At 38.0% G+C, this 24,347-nt stretch overlaps 1 protein-coding gene across 1 annotated transcript in view; it reads right to left on the bottom strand.

Moving 5' to 3' along the window:
* Positions 1-24,347, bottom strand: part of LOC122642593 (alpha-N-acetylglucosaminidase-like) — a 56,377-nt gene that overhangs the window by 12,764 nt on the left and 19,266 nt on the right. The window contains exons 7-14 of the mRNA XM_043836108.1: positions 19,225-19,306; positions 15,963-16,069; positions 12,785-12,815; positions 10,884-11,001; positions 4,848-4,898; positions 3,059-3,168; positions 2,778-2,880; positions 465-563 (exon numbers count right to left, since the gene is read on the bottom strand). Coding sequence (XP_043692043.1) covers positions 465-563; positions 2,778-2,880; positions 3,059-3,168; positions 4,848-4,898; positions 10,884-11,001; positions 12,785-12,815; positions 15,963-16,069; positions 19,225-19,306 — 701 coding nt within the window. The remainder of the gene's footprint in view (positions 1-464; positions 564-2,777; positions 2,881-3,058; positions 3,169-4,847; positions 4,899-10,883; positions 11,002-12,784; positions 12,816-15,962; positions 16,070-19,224; positions 19,307-24,347) is intronic.

Here is a 24,347-nt window from a genome sequence, read left to right as displayed (position 1 = left end):
AATATTCTCATATTTGGAAGCAGGAAGATCAGCAACTTAGAGCTCCATTGGGGTGTTTGGACTCCTTTGGTTTTTTCAGAGAAGAGAGGGATGCCGTCCAACAATGTTTGCAAAGGATAAACAACTGAAGTTCTCACAGAAGGAGAAAGAAATGAAGAAGAGGAAAAAAAATCAGGGTTCTCCTCAAACATTCCTTCAAGTTTATCAACTAATATCGTTATATGATGCAGGACATTAAAAAATTAAAAAATAAAAAATTGGCTGAGAAAAATATTGCTTCTCATCAATACATAATTAGACATGAACATAAGAGAGTAATACATCTTCAAGTAAAAAGGTTGATCCTTCAAACATAATTGGTAAGAGGGACAAAAAAAGTTTCCAGCTTGACAGAAAAAGAAGAAATAGAGATAGATAATCTACAAGCATGTGAAACTTATTTCACAGTGGAGAAGCTATAATACCTCAAGTTCCACTTTTTCACTCCGAAATGCCATTTCAGACATCAGCTCATATACCACTGGATTTTGTTCTATTCCTTCCATGCACATGCCAACCCCAACCTATTTGAAGAATATGGATAATGAGATCTCTCAGAAGTTGAGACTGATGAAATTGGGGAAAAAATGTGTATATCTACTGAGTACAGTCTGACAGGAGCTCTTCCAAACTTAATTTCGATGGAACTGTTGAATGATAGTTTACCTTATGATATAGATATACAATAAAATAAAATCAATAAATATGCAAAAAATACAAAGAAAGGGAATATTTCCTCGAAAGCATGGGGGCAATTTGATAGAAATCAGGGAATCATGGGTGCAATTCATGCTTATTTAAACAAAAATAATAGGAGCACTATGGTGCACGATAAAACCACTCAAAATGGTTTTGTGGTTTTGAAACCATAGTGCACAGTTTTTCACATAGGTTTTGACCAATATAGGCAATTTTTCACAAGTTTGAGATGCATACTGTAACACCCCGCATGCATGTCATGATTATTTTATTATTATATTAGATGTCCTTGAATATTTTAATGACTTTGTGAATATTTTAATAATATTTACATTATAATGGGTGTATGATACCATTATTTATTATTATTTTATTGATGTTGAAGCATTATTTTATTAATGTACTTGAGCAGTGGCATAGTTGTAATTTTCAGCATGGTCAATGGCATGAGAATGTGAATAGCTTTGGTATATTAAAATCTGTTTTATTATCTATATATATTATTTGAGTAAAGTAATATTTTATATTGTTATAATGCAAGGCATATTATTTTATTATTTTCCATGTAAGTCTTACATATTGTAAGATTTTATTGCATTATAATATACTAAGGTCATGTGTATATACTATGATATGTATACTATAATAATAATAATAAAACAATAAAACCATATACAATGCATATTTTAGTTGTCAAGGCAACTAAACAACCCAAGGTGACCCAATTCATGTAATAAGAGTATTTAGGGTACTGTGACATTTGGTATTGTATTTTTCCTTTTTTACCTCCCTATACTAACTTATGTTAGTATGGGGTATTTCTGTAATTGCCCATATTATAAGCAAGTAAATATAGGGGAGAGAAATCGTTTCTCTCCTCAAGACATTGTACGCACTCTTTCTCTTCTTCTCTTCTCTTGTTCCTCTCATCCTCCCCTCTTCTCTTCTCTCACCATGATCCTTGCATTACTTTCAACTGAGGGGGCTTGGACGCCTAGGAAACCCAGTAAGGCATCCAGCAAGGGCACCTGGACACCTAGACGACATCTTGTCAACTATGATGCATACCATCCAACCAAATACAATGCCTACCATCCAAAGAAATAAGTGTTTTATTTGTTATTCAATCACAAATAAAAAAATAATTACTAAAGAGTTCAAAAGTTAAATAAATCATTTTATGAGTAAAAACAGAATAGTTAGTAACTAATTTTATAATAAAATATGCTGTATTTTATCATAATGAGATGTTAATTATCTATTTCTTGTGATTAAATGAGAAAAACACTGAAAGAAGGGCGGGTAAAACCATTCATTATCCAACTATCATGATATTCTATACTTTCGTACTTGGTTTTAATCCTTACTTCTACCATTGAACAATGCCCCAGAATATCATCAAATCTCCCCTAATCTGGCTCAAAATTTGTTCTTAACATTATAGGAGACTCAAATATTGCAGAAATTTTTCTGAGATATTAGGGCTAAAATAGGTGTTCAGTCAAATTTCCCAATTTCGCCTATTTCAAACCATTCAACATTTAAAATAAATTTCTGATCTTTCGACCAAAATATTCTCAGTTTTGGTGGAAGCATTGTAGTGTCCCCATATGCCCCTCATTTCAACTTCGAACTTATAAAGGAAAGAGAAATGTTTCATATATCTCCCAAATTTTGATGGAAATTTAGAACATGATTTTTCTTCCATACATATGTAGAAGAATATTTCATGAAAGAAATAACCCAAACTTACGCATAACACTATCTTAGGAACAGTTGATGTTTTGGGAATTGAATTGCAGAAGAAAATTATTTTAGAGTTAGCATGGCTTATGCACTAATGGTCTGATTGATAAAGAAGCTGTACCCCCGTTCTGAGTCTTACTTAGACATGATAAATTATACAGTTTAAGCTCTCCCATAGTAATTGGGGACGAAAAACATTAGAGAATTTATCTACAATTTTAACTGACGCTTACACAAACACATTATAATTTCTTTGATCTTACACAGATTCCAAAAATGCACAAGATATATACCATAGCTGAATTTTGGCTGAGGCGAGCATCAACTGGACCAGATGAAATTGCATCCAGTCGGCCATACATTTCAATATTTCCTCCAAAGTTGTGCAACATGCACCTGACTTGTATGTAAAAATGATGATGTAAGAAACACATTGCAATTATACATAGTAATGCTCGGCCTATATCATAGCATGAAAGGAAGGCAAAAGAGCAGAAAGAAGAGAGTGATATCCTAAAAATCCAATGCTTGTAAGAGGCACATAACTGTGGATAAAGAGAAAATTGTGTACTACCAGACATAAGGAGTGCCATAAAATTGTGAGGAATTTTCCCATATAGGTTTGACATCAGCAAAAAGATCAAGAACTATCATCTTTCCAAATGGCACAGAATGCAGAAGCGCCTGTCAGATCCAGAGTAAGTTAATAACTAAGCATACAATAAATGAAAACAAGAAAACCAAGACTATCTGGTTGTAAGGTGATGAAAAAAATTTTAAAAAAAATATAGCCAAATACAAAACCAGTTCTAAAGAAGTCATTCTTGCAGAACTTCGGATATCTTTGTAGATGCAAGTCACCGAAAGAGTTAGCTTTTGTTGTTGTGTGTTAATATATACATTGTTGTAGCCCTTACTTAACAGCACGAGTTTTCGGGATAAGCGGTTGTAACATGGTATCAGAACCAGGAGGTCGGATGTTCGATCCCTAGTATGTATGAGGGGTTTGTGTTGTGTGTTGTTGTGCGGCTTGTGCCCCTACATGTTGTGCCCCTCGGTGCCGCGTGAGGTGTCACATGCAGAGCCATGTGTGTGTGGACCTGCACGTGCGGCAGAGTGTTGTTGTGTATTGATAGACATTGTTGTAGCCATTACTTAACAGCTCAAGCTTTTTGGATAAGCAGTTGTAACACAGCCAAACAATGATAAGAACATCAATGCAGAAAGAATACAATGTCAACATGGACTATACATCAATAAGAAAAAAAATTTACATGTATGATAATGATAAAAGGAGGTGGAAATCGTACATTTACATGAGATTACCAAAGAATACATATGAATTCAGACTACACAGAGCTACACCTCCTCCATCAACATGGACAGTCCCCTTGGGCTGAATATATGTTTATCCGCACAATTGAACTCTCCTAACTAATCTAGCCAGAAATATAAGACGGATAGTTTTGAAGCAACCCGAAGATCTTACTGGGATCTTACTATTTGACTGATTGACATTGACGGTAAGTGTAGTAACATCCATATTACTCTGATACTCTCCCCCTCCCCTTTTGATGAATGATAAAATTTTCCTTGAAAAAGAATAAACTGCAGCAGGCAGGCATAGTTTCACCTCTAGGGCTTGCTCTAGATTCCAGTATTTGTAAGGACTTGAGAGACTCCAAAAGCAAGTGAGTTGATTTCCTCATTAGCTAACTTCAAATATGCCTTTGAGCCCAATTAGTCTTCTTCCTCCTTGCTTTCCAATATTCCCTTCCTGTCTTATTCTTTTAATAGTCTTTTAATCTGCTGCCTAATGCTGTTGCATGTTAACTTCTTTATGTCAACATTGTACAACTTGGGACACTAAATGCATGAGGTGTAACCTCAACAACCCAACATCTTAGAAGTCTAATTACTCTTAATTTATGGTTCTCTACTTCTCTTAGCATCTGGAAATGCCATCTAGTGTTGCTGTTATTGGAGAACAAAATCAGGATGCTATCTGAAGAATCATTAATTTAAGGAATAAGTAAATTATGAAAAAAAAAAATTAATCCCAAGAAACATTCCCAACAAATAAAACCATCATCATCTGCCAATGAAAAGGAATTTTCCATTGCTTCACATGGACATTTAGTAGACTTTTCTGAAGACTGTTATTTTTAGTCACTAAATGAGATAGACCTGTTCAAGTCTTCAAGATGGAATTTTGGTCATGCAACTACTAAAAATAAAAGAAACTCCTAATCAACACAAATATATACTTCAGCACACACAAGTATCTACAGTTCAACACATGAGCTAAAGAGCTTGCAAAGCTAAGAATTTTGCTTGGAATAGGTACTTAAGTAAACACATACTCTCATTTGCGGTGGTCTCCAGAATGCAGACTCTGATGAGAACAACCATCCCTGTGCAGTGTTAAAACAGTCATGAGGCAATAATTTTTTGTACCATAAAGGAAGACTATCAGTTTGTACTGTGCAATAATAAAAGCTAAACTCTTATTTTGATGATTAATGCCAGATACATGCAGTTCATACGAATGCATATTGTGACCATTGCATCGTGCACGTTTTCTGCAGTATGTTTCCAGAAAAGAAAGATATAATTGTAATATAGAGGTTGCTCCATATTGGACATCATCGAATTTGTTAAGGGACCAACAATAATCATCATAAGAACAAAAGAATATGTCCTCTCACAGATTTCATTAAGTGGCTTCAACAAATCATAGCTCTCCTCCCAGTTGCGGTCTGCTGGATATAACGTCATTAGGATTTAATAGTAAAATGAATACCCCCAATGGACGGAAAGAGCTAATACCCTGGAACTCCACTCAAGCACTTAACCATCGTTTTTTTTCCGTATTGATGAATAAAGAAATTTATTAATTGAAGATCAGTAGATTACAAGATATGAGGCCCAATTATGCCACCTCAACAGAATCTCCTAAAAATAAGCCATAAAATATCGGCCTAAGATGTTTAAAATTGACATGAAGGCCTGACGACACCTTGTTTAGCTACACCATTTGCCAATTTAGCTATTCACTCAATTAGGAAAAACCAATGAAGATGACATAGCATGAATGCACCTGATATGTTACATGAATCTCCACAAACCCTCTTCATATCTCATCAACCCTATAACATCTGTTCAAAATCACCCTCTAGAATAAGCATCAGAATACCTCTCGAAAAAGTAGGATTGGTCATGATACAAAGGCATCAACTCTGCTCCACTGGAGACAACCTTCCCTAGCATTCCCAAATATTTACCTAAAATGGTTCCCTTCCCATCCCTGATAGATCCTCCTACCCTCTTCAAGCCTCAAATCCTGAGAACGCAACCATTGAAATTGAGCTTTGCATTCCTATAGAGGAGAAGAATACCCAATGTCCAACCACCAAATTCAACTTTGCTTTTCTCTCACATTTCTCCCTTTCCATGTCATTATCTAAAGCAAACTAAAAGTAACCACCAAAGAGTCCAAAAGAGTTGATAAGGCGAAATATATCAAAGAAAAAGGAATAAAGGCCACAAGGTTGTTGAAGTCACCAGGTAAAAGAAAACTAAACAAATTTCTTTCAAAGAATTTTCAAGTAGAAGCTAAAACCCAAAGTCACGCCCATCCCTTTAAATAATGTCCACTTCTACTTTTGACACCATATACCAGACTCTTTGGAGAACTAAGAAAAAACTAATGACACCAAATCAGCTCTTCTATCAAACTTGATATGGATCCAAAGTGCATAACTAAAAAGACAACAATGTTTAAAATTTAACAAAATAAAACTTTAACTCAGCTAAGGTCTTTGGACCCCAAATCAATTCCAGGCTTCATGAAATTTTACACATGGAAGCACCTGGCCAGCTCAGCAGAGGCTAAAGTTTGACAGTCCTACTCCTACTAGAAACAGAACTTGGCCAACCCCTAGCTCAAAACCCAGCTTCAGATAACCCTATTATCATGAAACTCTAGGAAAAACTCCAACACACTGAATTCTTCCAATGGAGAACTGTTAGACAAGAAGATGGCCTGATTTGACAAAGTGCAATCGCCCGCTGTCCCAAGAAATTCTAGGTTCAGATCAATTTACAAACAATAAATGGGTTTAAAATCTCTCTTAGAATTTCTTACCAAAACAGGATTTAGGAGAATGCTTGAATGATCAATACGATCACACAAGCCTATGTATTTATAATAAAAAGAGTTACAGCATAAAGCCTAAAATACCCCTAGCATAGCCGACTTAACTAGGGGATACATAAAACAAAGAAATAACAGTAAAAAGACCAGAACACCCCCACAGTATTCTGGTGTACATTATTCAACATAAATAACCACCACCATTTTATTAGCTTGAGATGCTATGTGGTCATAGTTAACTCCTTGGTCTTCCATAAATGGATATAAATTGGCTTGGAATTATTGGTCACAATGATATTTCCAACTTTTGAGGGTGGACCTTGGTGCAATGGTAAGGTAGCTCCATTCCACGGGTTCGAGTCTCTGGAAACAGCCACTCTGTAAAGCGAGGGTAAGGCTGCGTACATTATGACCCTCCCTAGACCCCGCAGTGGCGGGAGCCTCGTGCACTGGGTACGCCCATTTTAATGATATTTCCAACTTTTCCCTTCTCCTCTTTCTCTTCTTTTGTCACTAAAGACGGAATAACAAACTTAGAGTTTCATGCCTTCATCTGCATCCTTCGGTCTGCCTTACTGAAGGAACAAAATCTCAAATCAGCTCTAGTTCAGAAAAAAAAATATATGTTCTCTACATCCTGTTGTTCCTTCTGCTCCAAACAAACCCAAGAAATTGAATGGAACAGGAAGAGCCATATTCTCCTAGTTTGGAAAGATCCAATTCAAGAAATCAATCCTCTAGCACCTAATTGTATCTGGAAATAAAAAGAACCTTATCTATAAGCTATTCCCATATCCTCCAAAATAGATGTTGAAGCTGTAGTGTGTTTAGTGGTTGTGGTGATGTTTAAGTACTTCCAACCCAAAAAAAAAGGATGTTTTAAGTATTCATGGGGATGTTTATAATTTGTGGTAGAGTTTAGTTATGTGTTTACAAATAAAAATCATAGTGTTGTTTACTATACATGGTGTTGTTTAAGTTGTTAAGTAGTGTTTCCAGTTGGATATTGTCACATGGTATCAGAACTATGAAGAAGAAGAAGAAGAAGAAGAAGAAGAGGGGGGGGAAAGAAGCAACCCAGTGCACGAGGCTCCTGCTACTGCAGGGTCTGGGAGGGGCAAACGTACACAGCCTTACCCCCTGCATCGCAGGAGAGGCTGTTTCCATTGTTTATAGAACATGAAGAACTATGCTTTATTGCTGGTGTGAAGTTCAGTTGAATACGTCTCTGCTACACAATGATGCTCTGCTCTCTACTGCGCATGATGTTTGCTCTCTGCTGGTGCTGTCCTGTGTATGATGCTTTGCTCTTTCTCCCTGCAGATGCTATCCGATTGTGTGTGGCTGTTGCTGCAATGAAGGTCTTCCCTGCGGCTACTGGTTATTGATGTTCTGCAGTGGCTGCTATGGTTGTATTCCCCGCAGCTGCTTTTTCTTGATGTTCGGCTGTGATTAATGTGTGCTGCTAAGTGAAATCTGATCTCCTGCTGAGTTGGTTGCTTCTTCCATCATCCATGAGTCGCTGTGATCTTACTGAGTGAGTTGATTTTCCTTTCTTGATCATCAAACCTTTTTTTCTGTTGTTCTTGAAGAGTCCTTATCAAAGAAGGATTTTTTTTTTCTTCAAGAACCCTACTTCCACTCCTCAGATCATTGTAAAATTTTACAGTGGTATAATATACTTAAGTTGTTGGCTGATCACTTGAGCATGGAGTTGTGATTTTTTTGTCAACCTGCGACCATGTTACTGCTCTTCTCTGTGATCTGCAGATTAGGCAATCATGGATATCTCTAAATCCAGCCCTTGGACTTTGAAGATCTTTTGATGGTATCCTCTACACATCATATATAGCATTCGACCAGAATTTGATCTGGTTCTGCTATGTGGATTGTGAGTTCTTGAAGTTCCTAGTTAGGACTTCGAGTTTCTATTTTTGACATGTTTACTGCATGTACTATTCAGCCGTTGGATTTAGTTCATATTTTGGACATCTATTCTATTCATTGGAAGGTATATTCGACCAAGGTTTGATTCGATCTAAGGTGTTGACTTTGACTTTCTAGTTGTCTTTTGTTCTGCCATCTCCTTATATCCTACGGCTGGAGTTATTAGTTGCTCTTGATTTTGTGCTTTTGGCTGTTTCTGTTTTATGATTGGGTTCTCGTTGTTATACTCCCCTGGGTTCTTTGTCCATGTGTAGTGCTGCTACACATGAGGTGGCAATTGGAGATTTTGAAGATTATCGGATAGTTGAAGCTCATTTGCCAAGTCTCATTTGTCAAGTCTCCTTATTTGAAGATTATCTGTCAAGAGACTCGAGACTCCTTATTTGAAGATTATCTTCCCGTGTCTTCTTATTTGAAGATTTTCCTATCTCCATATTGGAGATTAATTATGTCACCTTGGTGGAGATTTGTGTCTCCATATTGGAGATTATTGTGTTTCATTCATAGAGATTATTCTGTCTCTCCTTCATGGAGATTAACAGTGTCTCCTTCGTGGAGATTATTGTGTCTCCTTCACGGAGATTATTGTGTCTCCTTAGTGGAGATTATTGTCTGCATCTTCCTTGCGAAGATTATTTGTTTGCCTTCTTTGTGAAGGTTATTGCCAATGGCTCCTTATTAAGGATTATACGCCTCGTCTTCTCATTGAAAATTTTTACTTGCAGCGATGAGTTAATCTTCCCCTGCTGTTATCTTCTGAACTTTTGTTACTGTTGTTGCTATTGTTGTTGAACTTTTCTGGCCCGCAACGATGATTAATTCATCTTCCCCTACTGCTATTTTCTGAGCTTCTACTGTTGTTCCAGTTACCATTGTCTGGCCTGTGGATGGTGTTTCCTAGAGTTTAATTTTGATATCTAGATTTCTTCTTCACACAGAATTCGCTCTATTGTTGTGCTGGTGGCTGCTATGTTTCATTGATGTTGTGACTGAAAGGAAGTTCTTTTTGTGGCTACTGGATTCTACAACTGATATATATAAAATATATATATATATACTGGATTCTACAACTGATATATATATATATATATATATATATATGTGTGTGTGTGTGTGTTCAAGTTTGTTTCTGCCAGTTGTGTCCATTCTTGTTGTTCCAAGCTGGAGCCTAGTATATATATATGCTCCAGATTGAGGGGAAGTGTTGAAGTGGTGGCGACATTTAGTGGCTATGGTGATGTTTATAATTTGTGGTAAGAGTTTAATTATGTGTTTACAAGTCATAGTGCTGTTTAGTATATATGTTGTTTAAGTTGTTAAGTAGTGTTACTATGTCTTTAGAATCCTTAATTGTAATCCTTTCTTATTGATTTATTATATATAAATGACTAGACCATAGTTGAGATATCCAGCCAATCTTTCTCTCTCTCTTGATATAAGCACTGGGGGCATAATGGCTTCCACTAGTCAGATGGTAATAATTAAAGTTTTGCCCAAGCCTGCTGCCCACATGAAAAACTGAAGGATGGGAAACCCCTTGACCCATGTGGCTGTCTTAGGATGCTGGACTGCAACCAATTAAGGACAGCAGCACATTGTGACTTTACTGGAAACTAGCCTGAATTCTCCAATGTCCTCCACCCTATGATCTCCAGAATCTCTGTCCAGCTTTAGAGGAGTGAACAGACATAATATGTACACCACAGGCATAGTACAAAAACTCATTTCGTCTCGGTCGGATTTCGAGAATTTCGAGAATCTCAGTCGAATCGAAATGAAATGCAACACCAAATTGAAAAAATGCAATATTTCAAAATTTTCGGAAATCTTGGTTATTTCGGTCATCTCGTTTTGGAAATCTCGGTCATTTTGGCATTTTACACCCACAAATGGCGAAGCAAACTCATAGAAAAAATACCATATTTCATCTCGGAAATTTCGGTCAGACCGAAACACCGAAATGAAACAAGATTTTAAACCTTGACCACAGGTTCAACCTCCCACTCTGGATAGTCTTGTCATCTTAAGTGTTTGGCTGTGCCCTGCTTTGGGAGGGCTACTTATAAATTATCTTTTATCTTTTATATTCATGAATAAAATCCTGTCACCAATAAAAAAAGGGAGTCTAGAGTTCTTTTGGGACCTCAGATCACAATTAAATCATATACAATTCATGAAAAAAATAATACATTGTCACCAAAAAAAAAAAAAAAACTAAGTCTCCAGATGGGTTTAAAAGCCAGATATGAGGGTCTGTTAATGCATATCATAGGGGAAATAAGAGTGAGAAACCTACTTGCATTAGCCACACAGCGTCCTTATCACCTTTAGACATTGCATTATAAACAGCAGCTCCTAGCAATGAGATGTATGTTGGATTGTCTGTAGGTGGGGAGTTTTCATTGAATGTGTCACTACATTTTGAACATGATGACAGGTATGTTATCAATCCAGGACCCAAGTATACAATCATGATATGAAACTCCAAATAAGAATGGCGAAGCCAAACAGACAGTGAGGGAGAGAGAAAGATTATCACAGAGAAACAAAGATCTAATCATTAGTTTTGCAAGAAATTTGAAGTTACTTCTAACAGAACATGAGAAAGCATTGCAAGTCTAGATCCAGTGTAGATACACTGAAAAATATTAAAGACAAAAGAATTATTACAAAAAATATCCAAAATGACAGAAATAAAAAAATAAATAATAAATAATAAACTGAGGCTTGAGATTGAAACAGTGAAACTATAACACTTGAAGGGCATCAATGAAGGTTTCAGGCTGAATGGAGAAAACTCACATGCCTCTAAAATTATACCAGAAATGAATGAAAACAAGAGTCTCCCAGTGCACGAGGCTCCTGCTACTGCAGGGTCTGGAAGGGACATATTTAATCCATTGAAGGTGAATTTTTAAACCAGAAATGAATGACTAATATGTAAGAGAATGCATGAAGAACCACGAAAAAGTTTTGGCATATTCAAGGTGAACTTTTATAGAAAATGATTTTCGGGAAGGTTTTTGTAATTGGTTCTCAACTCAACTGAACTCAGCCTTATCCAAACTAAATGGGGTCAGCAATTTTTACAATTGGTTACTCTCTATAATCCATTCACTCATCTGAGCAATCTTATTAATGGCAGCCATAAAAGTTTGAGTTCACAAATATGTCATGCTTAGAATATTTGACTTGAAAAGCAGGAATACCCATAACAACAACAATGATGAGAGTCTTCATTCAGTGTATCTTGACAATTCCCTTGAAAAGATACTTGCTAATTACTGACTATCTGCTTTTACAGACATCCTGATGCCTTTATCATGGGAGACTGGGAATTAACCTCCCTCAAATCAAACTCAGAAATTGGAAATTGCCCTTTGTAGATGCCTGAAATAATATGGATAGGATTTCTTTTCTAACTTTTTCTCCTCTTCTTTCCTTTAATTGTCATACACCTTCCCCAAACCATACCTATAGAAAACCCACCCAATGAACCTACACACTGAACATACCTTTCACATGAGATTAGAAGGGGGGGAAAAGTAGAGAAAAAAAACCTCGATATGTCAATAGATTTACAAACGGTAACAAAGCTGGAATTCAAAACATATTTTAGGGGTAAAAGCATAAACTAAGACTGCACAATATACCACCAAACAATAAAAAATCTACTCACAATCCCTTCAAATTCTTTGAGACAGAAAATCCTAGCAAAGAGCAGAGAATCTAAACACATAATTAGTGAACAGGTCTGGCCTCTTTTGTTTTTTCCTGCCTTCAAAGATTCTTCTTCTCTCTCCTTCCAAGTATTCCACATTAATAGGTACAAAAGAAGTGCGCACAAGTATGCACCTCAAGAAACCAAATATAGGCACCTTTTTTTTCCCTTTTAGTTTAGTAACAGGCTAGTGGTGCCAACTGCCAACAGAACTTTCATATCTTGTTCATGTATAGAGAATGCTTCCCAGTCCCCATGGTTCAATTTCTTCTGCAATAATAATGAATTTTCCCAATTTCCCCTAGAATCAATCAGAAAAGTTTGGCACCAGCAACCAATAGCAAGTGTGAAATTTTACACACACAGGAAAGTCATTTTCATAGGTTATAAAAGGAAATACATATAACAAAAAAATGAAAATTATGAACAAAACTGCCAAGATAAACTTAACAAAGCATAAACCATGAAACAATTACCAGTTGTAGATGTCAGTTATGTCACCATATTCTGCAATACAACAACAGGAGGTGAGAAACCTGAACTAATAAATAATAAATAAATTACGAAGGAGAAAATTTACAGATAGATCTTTCTACGAAAACTAAGTTTGTGATAGATAAATAATCATGAGCTCTGCTAGACATGAATAAAGAGGACTTGCATGAAACCATCAATCACACTAGTAGACCAAAATTGGGCTGAAAAGAACTAGGTGTTTGAGTCACACTGTCCCTTGTGGTCGCTGTTTTGTTGTCATTTAGTGTCCAAGAGTCTCTTAGGGATTCTTGGCTTTAGCTTAATTAAGTCAGATCATTGGGCTACTTTTGATAATTGTTGAGAACCGTGTGATGGGAATATTCCCTATTTGTTATTAGGGTTTTATTATTTTTCTCCTTTTGCTTTTTTGCCCTTGGGTTGTAATTCTTATTATAAATAAGAGGTCCTCTGTCATTATTGACATGACACATTATTCCAAAACTCTGATTCTCAACTATAATTTTAGTTTGTCAGGTATTCACATAATTTTCAATTACTAGGGGTATTTGGATCATTTTAGTTCATTTGGTGTATTTAGGTAATTTAATTTTCCTTGGAAAGTGATTCAACTTTAATTAATTAATCACTATATTAGACGCATTAGGTACCCTAGTGCTCAAAGGAATTTCCTTTTTCAATGGAAACCAAGAAGTAGTAACAAGTTAGCTAATGATTTGGCAAAAGAGTAGTAATATGCTCAAGGCTCCGTAATGGGAATGATATTCCTTTTTGACATTCAGTGCTTTAGATCTATGGATGAGTTGTACTTAAATAGGTTGTGGGGTGGCTCCATAGGAGGCTCTGTTGTTGTGGTTGTTGTTGTTGTTGTTGTATTATTACTTAGTAATAATGCTAATTTTCAGGCTGCAGGGCGTCTGGAGCTGATCCGATCAGTTCTTCAATCCTCCTATATCTATTGGAGTGGTGTCTTCGAGCTGCCTCAAGAAACTATCAAGGCAATGGAATCTATTATGTGAGCATTCCTTTCGAAAGGGGCTGAAATTTCCAGGTTCCTTCATTCGATCAGCTGGGCCTCTACTTGCCTCCCAAAGAATGGAGGCTATGGTCTAAGAAGGATCAAGGATGCTTACACAGCGGGTATCCTCAAGTTAATCTGGAACACTGTGACCAAGAAAGACAGCATTTGGGTCAAGGGGATATACTCAGGTCCCCTTCATAATGATACGCTTTGGACAGTCCCTACTACCACTGATGCCTCCTGGGCTTGGCACAAGATGCTTCTCCTAAGGCCCATTGCATTACAGGCTATCTCCTCCAGATTGTTGATGGGCTCTCTACCTCCCTATAGCTTGACAACTGGCATCCCATGGGTGTCCTCTATTTGGTTGTGGGTGCTAGGACTAATACTCCTCAAATATTGCCATACACTCTCCAGTGGCTTCTATTATCTGCCATGGTGCTGCCCCTCAGTCCTCCCCCCTGCATTATCTGATATCCGGGCTGCCTTCCCCCCCCCCCCTTCCGTCGGGTCATCTCCTCCCTCTTCTTCAGCTGATTCAGTTCTTGGCTTCATTCTCCCAATGGCCTCTTCAGTTCCTCCTCAGCTTGGGACTTTGTCAAAGTCCGTGCCCCTTTAGCCCCCTGGCGTAAGCTCATCTGGTTTAAGGGTCATACCCACCGCCACACGTTCTCAGTTTGGAGAGCTCTCTTATATTGCCTCCCCATGCAGTCTTTCCTTCTTCATAGAGAGATGCCAATGGCCCCTCCTGTGCCTTATGCTGGAATGGTTTGGAAGATGTTGACCATCTCGTCTTCTCTTGCCCCTTTGCCTCCACGGCTTGGAAAAAGGTGTTGGGTAGCTGCTGGCCTCGAAATAGAAGAATTCTCCCTTCTCTAGGGAGTGGTTTTCAGTGGATATGACTTTTTCGGGGAACTCTATCTGTGATACTGCTGGGAAACTAGCCTTTGGTGCCACCATTTCTCATTTATGGATGGAGAGAAATCTCAAAAGAGGACCCATAGTTATCAACGCCTTGGGCGCCATGGCGGTGTCGCCTTGCTTTTTTTCCCTCTAAAACGCCATGGTCGCCTTCCCACCTTGATAACTATGAGAGGACCTCTAACTCTCGCTCCTTTGACAAGATTTGGAAAGCCATCTATTTTGATGTTAGCTCTAAACTTCTTTTGCTTCCCCATTAAAATGTTGTTCTCCCCAAGGAACAGGTTTGTTGTCGCCTGGGGCTTTTCTTTATCCTTGTTGCTTCCCCCCTTTCCCCTTCCCCTTGAGAGTTAGGAGCAGTTTTGTCTTGTTTCTTTTCTCTTGTATATTCTCTCTTTTCCCTTGTTGGGACTTTGGTAATGAATTATTTATTCACCCAAAAAATAATAATGCTAATTTTCTGTTGAAACATGATGGAATGCCACCATTAATACATGAAGGAGCCTCACCCCTAAAGGATTCCAAGAATTGTGAAATCTCAAGTTTCATTAAATTCTAAAGATAACTACAACACACACACACACACACACACACACACACACACACACACACACACACACATATATATATATATGTGTGTGTGTGTGTGTGTGTGTGTATGTCACAATATTTCTTTGAATATTGCTAAAAGGAATTTCACAGACAAAAAGAAAAGAAAGATGCTAATGTTCAAAAGAAATTCTATTCAAAAGAATAAATGAGACTACTAACGATAAGACTGTTACTCATATGCCTAAAATCAAAAGGGAACAGATTAGAAGTCACAATTCCTTCAGTCATCTGGGAATAGTTATGCCAGTGTACATTCCGTCAGTCACTGGGTTACAAATACCACCCAGGTTAGAAGTCACATTTCTCTCTCTTTGGTAATGAACTTTTTTATGGACCCAAAAAAAAATTACCACCCAGTTACTTTATATATCTAATGAGTCCTGTGTGCGTCTTTCAAGAAGGGCCACTATGACTTTGTAATATTCTAAGAGGGTCAGATTTCATATTGGTGATACTCATTTCGAACCTGCCCTGTTTCCATCCTTACTGAGACCACAAAATGCAGTGTGCTTGCCAAGTAATCATGCTCTCCAGTACTACGAGGATTTCAAGTTAATAACCATATAACAACTTCAACATTAATTATTTTAAGACACACAGCATACCTTTAACCTGTTCCCTAATAAAAGCCTCCCCCAGTTTGACAAATAGTGGATCAGAAGGATCCAGAAGGAATGTACAGCACCAACGAGGATCGCTATTGATAGTGTTCCTGTACAGAACAAAAATGAACAATCCTACTTCCACCATAATCACTCAATGAGGAAAAGGCCAAACTTCAACATCTAAAATATCAAAAGCAAACAACATTTTAGACACAATCATAAAAGACAGAAACAATGGGTCAAAATTTACATAAAATTGATCAGGCATTCCCATTTTTTTTTTCCTTCAACACTTTTGCTGTCATATCAGATATGGGCTTGTACAGGTTAAGATGGAGTCCAATTGAATATTTGGATGATAAAACAGTCATCGAACTGCTAATTTCGATGCTACTCATTCATTTTTATTTAGATAGGAAGCTCAATATAGATGTAGTAGGAACAAAACCAAACTGTTCAATGTATACATGTGTAAATACATACATGCAGTAAAATGTGAACACAAAGAGTCTCGATGTCCTTTCTTTGAATAGGAAACAGCAACAAACTTCATCGAGAATGAAACAGAATACAGAAATGAAACAAAAAGTTTCCAAAAAAAAAACATAGTTGTCAAAGCGTCGCCTAGGCACCGCTTAGGCATCCGGGCGGAAAATCTGGGCCAAAGCAAGCTGCCGCCTTATTGCCCAAGATGCTTTGGTGTCAGCAGCAAATTGTCACAGTCTGCCACCAAGGCCTGTGGGCCAAACTTGCAAGCCCATGGACATGGAGCATTGGGCAAAAGAAGATCCAAGATCTAGAACTCTCCACACTTGAAGGGGAGTCTAGACATTCTAGAACCTCTAGAAGCCAAGAAGGTTCTAAAGAATACTTGTATATAGCTAAGAAAGGGAGAGGTTTCTAGACTTCTCCAGGTTTCCAGAATCCTCCACAAAGGAGGTGGGAAAGTTCTAGGACCCATTGCTAGAAAGTTCTCCTCCGTTGGAAGGAGGACACCTGTACAGATCTTAGGCATTCTTTGGGTCCTTGGTTGCCTATAAATAAGAGTGGCCTCATTTGGCCAAGGCACCAAGCAAGTGAGCATTCAAGCCTTATACTCAAAGCTCTCTAGTGTAATTCAATTTCCATTCTCTCAAAATATCTTGTGTTCACTTAAGTTCTCTTCCCAAGTCCCTTGCTAGTGTTGGAAGGATGACTTAGTGCTAAGGAGTGCTAAGTGTTGGCGCAATTGCTTAGGAAGGTCTAAGGCCGTGACAACATATTCACCCCTACAACTTGATTCCCCCACCACCGATAAGAAGGAAACAACAACAGAAACATTGCCGCTGCCACCGCCAACACCATAGCAGCAGTAGTAGCGGCGTAATAAATAGAGGAAGATACAGATGGTAAGAGGGGGAGGAGGAAGAATAAGAAGATTGAAGAAGCAGTAGCAGTAGCAGCCACAACAATTGCCACCGACGAAGAGAAGTTGCAGCAGCCACTGCCACACCATCATCGCCACCATGAAAGAAAAGGAAGAAAGAGGGAGGAGCGCACCTGTTTGAGTTCCAGCGCCACTGCCACTCCCTTCAACATTGTCGCAGCCTCGTCGAGAACAGGCAGCCACAGAGTCATGATGCTTTCGACGTTGTGCATAGAGCATGTTTCTGGGAGAACAAGTGGTTTTTGCTCCACTATTCTCCCTGGCCCTCCAGTCCCCGCTTCTACAATCCATCGACATCAAGAATGCCCTCAACTCTCCCCCTTCGTTAATATGATAGTACTTTATCTTATTTTATACATTAATTTCCTCACCCCCCCCCCTCTTTTAATTAGTATTTGTAGCAAAATCCATTGAGAATGCCCTCAATCCCTCTTTTCTTTAATAAGATATTTGTTTATCTTATTTCAATATATTAATGTTCTATTTTTTATAATCAAAAGGAACAAGAGTGAAAAATTAATGTATAAGGCTCCCAAAACCTTTCTGGACATTTTAAGATTGAGATGATGACAAATCTTATGAGAATACATTAAAAAATACTAAAGCGCCTAAGAGCTTACTGCTTAGCTGGCCCTTGAACGCATTGGATCGCTTAGCGCTTTGACAACTATGAAAAAAAAAAAAAAAAAAACAGCACCAAAAGAAATACATTATGGAAGCAAAAAAGGAAATCAAGTGTCCCACATGGGAGCATGCCAGTCATCTAGAAATATGGATCTATTAACCCATAAGAACTCTTCTTGATTGTTGCACGATCCATAAGAAAACCGCCAATTGAAGAACATTATATTGGCTTCTCCCTTTTTGTTTTAAAAAAATCTCTTATTTTTTTCACCCAAAATTCCCCAAAGAATCACATGACGAAGCATTTTTCACAATGTATGACTCTTCCCACCAAAAGCCAATTTATTCCAACTCCTCTTTATAGAAAAAAGGATGCCCAACCACCATTCCACCAATCCTGCTTCTACTCTAGGACAAACTTTGTGAAAAAGAAAACAAGCTTCCAAGACCAACAAAGGCTCCTGATAAAGGTAAACTACAAAAATGACATTCCAGAGACAATTCTGGTAAAAAATTAACACCATTACACTATAAAAGCATTTTGGTTATAAATATCCCAAATTACATCAGATTTACAAGATATTTAGCTCATAAAGAAAGTAACTAATGAAACCAGAATCAATCCAGACTGGCAAGTTTGACTCCTAATAAGGCTATAGAAGATTTTCAGAATCATAACCATGACACTTAACTCTAACCATTTTAAATATACACCAGCTTAGACCTTATAATTGATGACTCTCCTACATTAGGACAGCCTATTTTGACCAAAACTCTTAAGCAAATAAGAAACTTCTAAACAATTAGACTTCCCAGTTCCCATTCCTAAACTGACAAAGAAAAGGAAAAATGGGCAGCTCAGTTAACCAAGAATTAGCAAATGTAAAATATCCCTCTTCTAGAAATATGAGAGCATGAGCTCTCTTCTATGTCGATACATTGAGGCCATGTTGATTGGACTTCTAATGCCCAAAACTCAAGCTCATTATCATTTGAGACATTTGATCCATTTCAACCCATAACAACTAGCAAGCAAGAAAAAGAATAACAAGTAGATGGAAATGCAAAAATAGCAACTCACATGTATCACCATTAATACCATTATAAATTAAACAACTACAGCTAGAATTTCCATTTCTTTAAGGTAACAACTTTTAATAAACAGAGTCCTTCAAATATGGTATTGATCTCAAGTAAAATAAAGTGAATTACCAGTTCCCAAGTCTAGTTATATTTGCTGCAGGGAATATCCTTTTCAGTGTAGCTGGAACATTACCAGAGAATGATGGCAGCACTGGAAAAAATGGAAAACTTTCAAGGCATTAGATTTTTTTAGTGACAGTGAAAACAATAATAATAATAAATCAATGGCAGAACATTTCCCTAGCAGACAACCTTGTATTTTAAACTGGTAGAAAAAACTATACAGACATCACATAGCAAAAATTAAGAGAACAAAATTATTTGGATTGAAGACATTATGCTATTGAGGTTTGGTTCCCTTTTTGAAAATCTAAATTCCCATGCAATTAAGCATGAAAAGAATCATTCCACTCAGGAAACTACACAAGTGGAATTAGTAAGTAAGGAGAAAAATAGAGAAGAAAATAATTTTATACAGGATAAGTACATGAATAAAATATTTTATTCCCTATGACTCTCTCACAAGCTGAGTGGGCCACTAGCCAAACTCAGATTGGACCTAGAGAGGGAGATCGTGAAGAGATAAACTGTCACCAAATATGTCTGAAAGTTGATCCAAGGTGGAAGTTAACAGTAAAATTAATGTCCAATCTCACACAATCACCAAGAAAATGATAAACCAATGTATTTGGTGTGGAATACAGAGTTGGCTACAAGATGTATAGAGATATGTTTTTATTGTCACAACATAAAACCAATAGTCAGGGTAGAGTGGCTTTAATCAAGAAGAGGAAATTGAATCAAAGTGCAAAGAATAAGTGCACAACACTCCACCTCAATGCTATTTATGTCCCAATAGCTGATCACCTGTCACTAGGCCTACCAGCTCAATCAGAACTAGAAGTTATTTGACAGGGTAATTATTTCAGAAAGTAAAACAGATGCCTTGCCCAAGAGTCCTTTTTGACATCAAAGGATACACTTGGCTTCGAAGAAATCAGATGTGGTTGGCTTGTGCATAATTGAAAAGCTTGACTGATGTTCTAGGCAATATCAAGACAAGTAACAGTAAACAGTTAGATCTTGAGCATTCTCAATGCTACAATAGGAAGCAGGATGACGAAGAAGAACACCATCGTAAAGAGGTGTTTCAATTTTCAACTAGCAACTGGGGCAAAGATAGGCTTGCAATCAAGCATCGAAACTTACTTTAATAGATCGACAATATACCTGTGCCAGAACTGCTAAAGTTCACAATGTAGCAATAAACCTCAATTCGCAAAAAAAAGAGTGAAGATGACCAATGTCTTTAATTGTAAACTTGGTCTAAAAAAAGCTGGGCAAAATGTTTGAATAAGGACCCAGATTTTCCAAAGAGAATATATCATTATGTATAAAAGAAGGAACATCACAACAGATTAAGTGAAACAAACAAAAAATTGAGTAACAAAATGAAATTGTGAAAGTCTGAGTGAAGAATTTATAGCTAAACTGTTGGAACTGAGTATGAACAGCTAATTGAGCCTCGTAAATTGCTTTCTTACATTGACAAACACGATCAGTCATGAAGGATGAAAAAAACCGTTAAACTAAGCAGTAGAATCACATAAACTCCATTCTGTAGAAAGCATGTAGGACATAAATTTGCTTAATTATGTAGCCACCATAGTTGTCACGGCGTCAAGGCGACCCAAGGATCTGTGCCAAAAAGCAAGGCAACACCAACTAGGCGACCAAGGCGCCGACTAGGCAACGCCTTGACAACTATGGTAGCCACAGTTGTGAACCAACCAAAGAACAAATCAGAATCAATGGTTCCGCCAGAGTGATGCTGGATCTTGGGTAGTTGGGTACCTATTTGCAATGAATATCATATGTAATAGGGTTACCGAAGTCCAGGTGTCACTACATTGAATTCTGTCAATGGCACTAGTGGCACGCCATCTAAGATCTATCAATAAAGAAGTTGGATCCACATCATCAAATAGGGTGACAAAACATCATGGAACCTGATAGTAGTTAGTAGTTACAATGAAGATCCAAAATCGGTTTGTATTCATGAAGAACAACTTTAAGGCGAGCTGCCATATGGTGATTGGCATAGTTGTCATGGCGGTTAGGCAACCCAAGGCGTTGGAGAGGGAAAAAAATCAAGGTGACACCAAGTAGGCGACCAAGCACCCAAGTCGACCAAAGCGCCTGGACGCCTAGGCAAGCCTTGACAAATATGACTGATTGGTAGATGTCTTGTTAGTAGGGTAATGTAGTCCTAGGTAGGAGTAGTCCCACTAGGAACCAGGGTAATAGGATCACCAAACAAGGCCAGCCGATTGGGACAGCTTAGGCTAATTAAGGCAGAATTAGGGTTAGGGTTAGGGTTTCGAGCTAGGGTTTTATTTGGTAATGATGTGCAGGTTTTTAGGAGTCTATTGGTGTATGTTTGGATTGATTTGGATGAAGTTGGAAATCTAGGGTTTCGGTTTAGAGGCCTTGTAAAAATGGAGTGTTTTCAGGATCTAGGGTTTAGGGGTGGATTTTAGGAAAGGGGTTTATAGGATATTAATGGGCAGCTCTAGGGGGTTATTTTGGTATAAAGAAGTTAGGGTTTGGAAGGGTTCTAAAACTCTGCAGTTGGGCAGAATCGAGTTGCAGGTTTTTTAGGTTTAATGGAGTGGAGGAATGGAGGGGTTGTAGAGGAGACTAAGGGCTAGGGTTAAGGTCGAGTGTGGGGAGTGATGTGGGGAATGTAGGCTGGAAGTAGGGTTTGAAAGTGATGGCTAAATCTGGAGTTATGGGGGAATCCTAGTGGAGGTAGGAGTGCAGGTTTAATGGAGAATTAGGGTTACATGGATGGAGGGGACTGTAGATTAGGTCTAAGTAGAAGAAGGTTTAAAATAAAAAACAGATTCAAACTCACTGTATTGCAGGAACAATGGCAGCAGCTTGATGATTTGAAAGAGCCTCCCGATCTTCACAATGCAACGAGTCGATTGGAGATCCACCAATCCCTTCACCTTGATATTACACACAAGGCAACCTTGATATTACTCACAAGGCACACTCACGATGGAGCAAAGGCAGCAAGCATAAAGCTGAGTTTTTATTAATCAAATTCGTATGTAATGCTGGCCTCCCTTACAAACTTATATAGAAGACTCAAAAATAGACTTAGACACTAAAAAGTAATGGCGTAACCCTATCCCTAACCTATTAGGTAACTTAAACTGACTAGGAAACTAGAATACTAAAGGAAATAGACTCAAAACATGGCTGGACTTATAGGGTCCTAATCCAGCCCAACTTACATCACATGACCAATTAAGTTGTCACATGACCACTTAACCAAATCACATGATCACTTAAATTGAACCAATTGGATGCAACCAATTTGAACCGGTTCAATTAAAAAACATAAAAATAAACTAAGTATTGGGCTAATCCCGTATGCATCCTATACACCCATATTTTAGGCCCATAAAAGTGGCCTATTACATTAGAAACCCTTGGGATCAAAGGCCCAACATGTATGTAACCCAACCCTAGACTTATTCCCAATGAAACAAGCCCTATTTGGTGATGAATCTGCATTAACTCTCCCCAACTTGAAAAAATTCGTCCTCGAATTTTGTAGTGATGAGGGGGAATCAACATGTGATCAGCAGCTTTGACCATCCCCAAACAGAATTCCGGTGAAGCAGGAATATTGGGGATAAAATCTCCAAGGCGTAGAGGTTTCTCTTTGAAGAACCATGGTGGCATAACAAACTCTATGTGCTCGTTTTCTGAATCAGCAGCAACTGTGAATGTCTTGTCCATAGAGTCTTCAGTGTTAGCAATCTTCGCATCTACTACTTGAGACACAAGCTCTACCTCTTCAAAAACAACATCTTGAATGCCAATAATTTCTTGTGGAGTGCTCTCAACCACCTCTTCATCTTCTGCTGTTTCATCTTTTTCTACTTTGGTTTCTTCGACATTGACCACTTCAGTAGGGTCTTCTACATGTCGATTTTCCATCTTTGAAGCTATAGGGGCTGTCTCTTTCTTTTCATCACAATTCACTGCCACTTCAGCTTTATCTTCAACTTGTGTTCTCTCAACTTCCTTTGGTAATGGAAATTTGTATTCAGCCGCTGTTTTAATACTGGTGAAGTTAGATTTCCCACACTCTTCAACTTGCAAACGGAATCTCATTGATGGAGGTTTTAATTTATCTTCAGATTTGAAGGCCTTTTGGTGGTGATGTTGTCGATGGGAATTTAAGTTACCTTGTTGTAGAGCTCTGAACATTCGTGGGAAATATTTCTTACTCAGATCTTCTTTCATCTCTGCCCATGTAACAGGTTCTCTACCACTGTAGTCAAGATAATCCATCTGGGTTCTCCACCAATTATGTGCTGGTCCCACTAGCTTGGTATGTACTAGTCTCATTTTCCTATGCTCAAGCAAATCATACCAATTAAAATAATCATCTAAAGCAGCTAACCAATCACAAAATACCTGTGAATCTGGTCTGCCATCAAAGTCTCTCAACTCATACGCCTCTGGAGGTCTATGGCGTCTCCTGTAGTCTCTGTATCCTCTGTTCCTACCTTCACTATGATCTCTGTACCTTTCTCTATCTTCTCTGTATTACTGGCCTTTGTTCCATTGCTGTCATTCGATCACCAAGGGCTTGCTGGTTTGTTGAAATCTTGTGCAGCATAGTCATAATTGCAGCAAGGGAATCGGGTGGGGGTGGTTGTGTGGGGTCCACAGCAGGGGTACCATGCTCAGCCATGGCTCTGATACCAAATAATGTAGTCCTAGGTAGGAGTAGTCCCACTAGGAACCAGGGTAATAGGATCACCAAACAAGGCCAGCCGATTGGGACAGCTTAGGCTAATTAGGGCAGAATTAGGGTTAGGGTTAGGGTTTCGAGCTAGGGTTTTATTTGGTAATGATGTGCAGGTTTTTAGGAGTCTATTGGTGTATGTTTGGATTGATTTGGATGAAGTTGGAAATCTAGGGTTTCGGGTTAGAGGCCTTGTAAAAATGGAGTGTTTTCAGGATCTAGGGTTTAGGGGTGGATTTTAGGAAAGGGGTTTATAGGATATTAATGGGCAGCTCTAGGGGGTTATTTTGGTATAAAGAAGTTAGGGTTTGGAAGGGTTCTAAAATTCTGCAGTTGGGCAGAATCGAGTTGCAGGTTT

Source organism: Telopea speciosissima, chromosome 10 (genome assembly GCF_018873765.1).
Source record: "Telopea speciosissima isolate NSW1024214 ecotype Mountain lineage chromosome 10, Tspe_v1, whole genome shotgun sequence".
NCBI lineage: Eukaryota > Viridiplantae > Streptophyta > Magnoliopsida > Proteales > Proteaceae > Telopea > Telopea speciosissima.
Note: the sequence above shows the minus strand (reverse complement) of the source record. Positions and strands in the feature narration are given on the sequence as shown.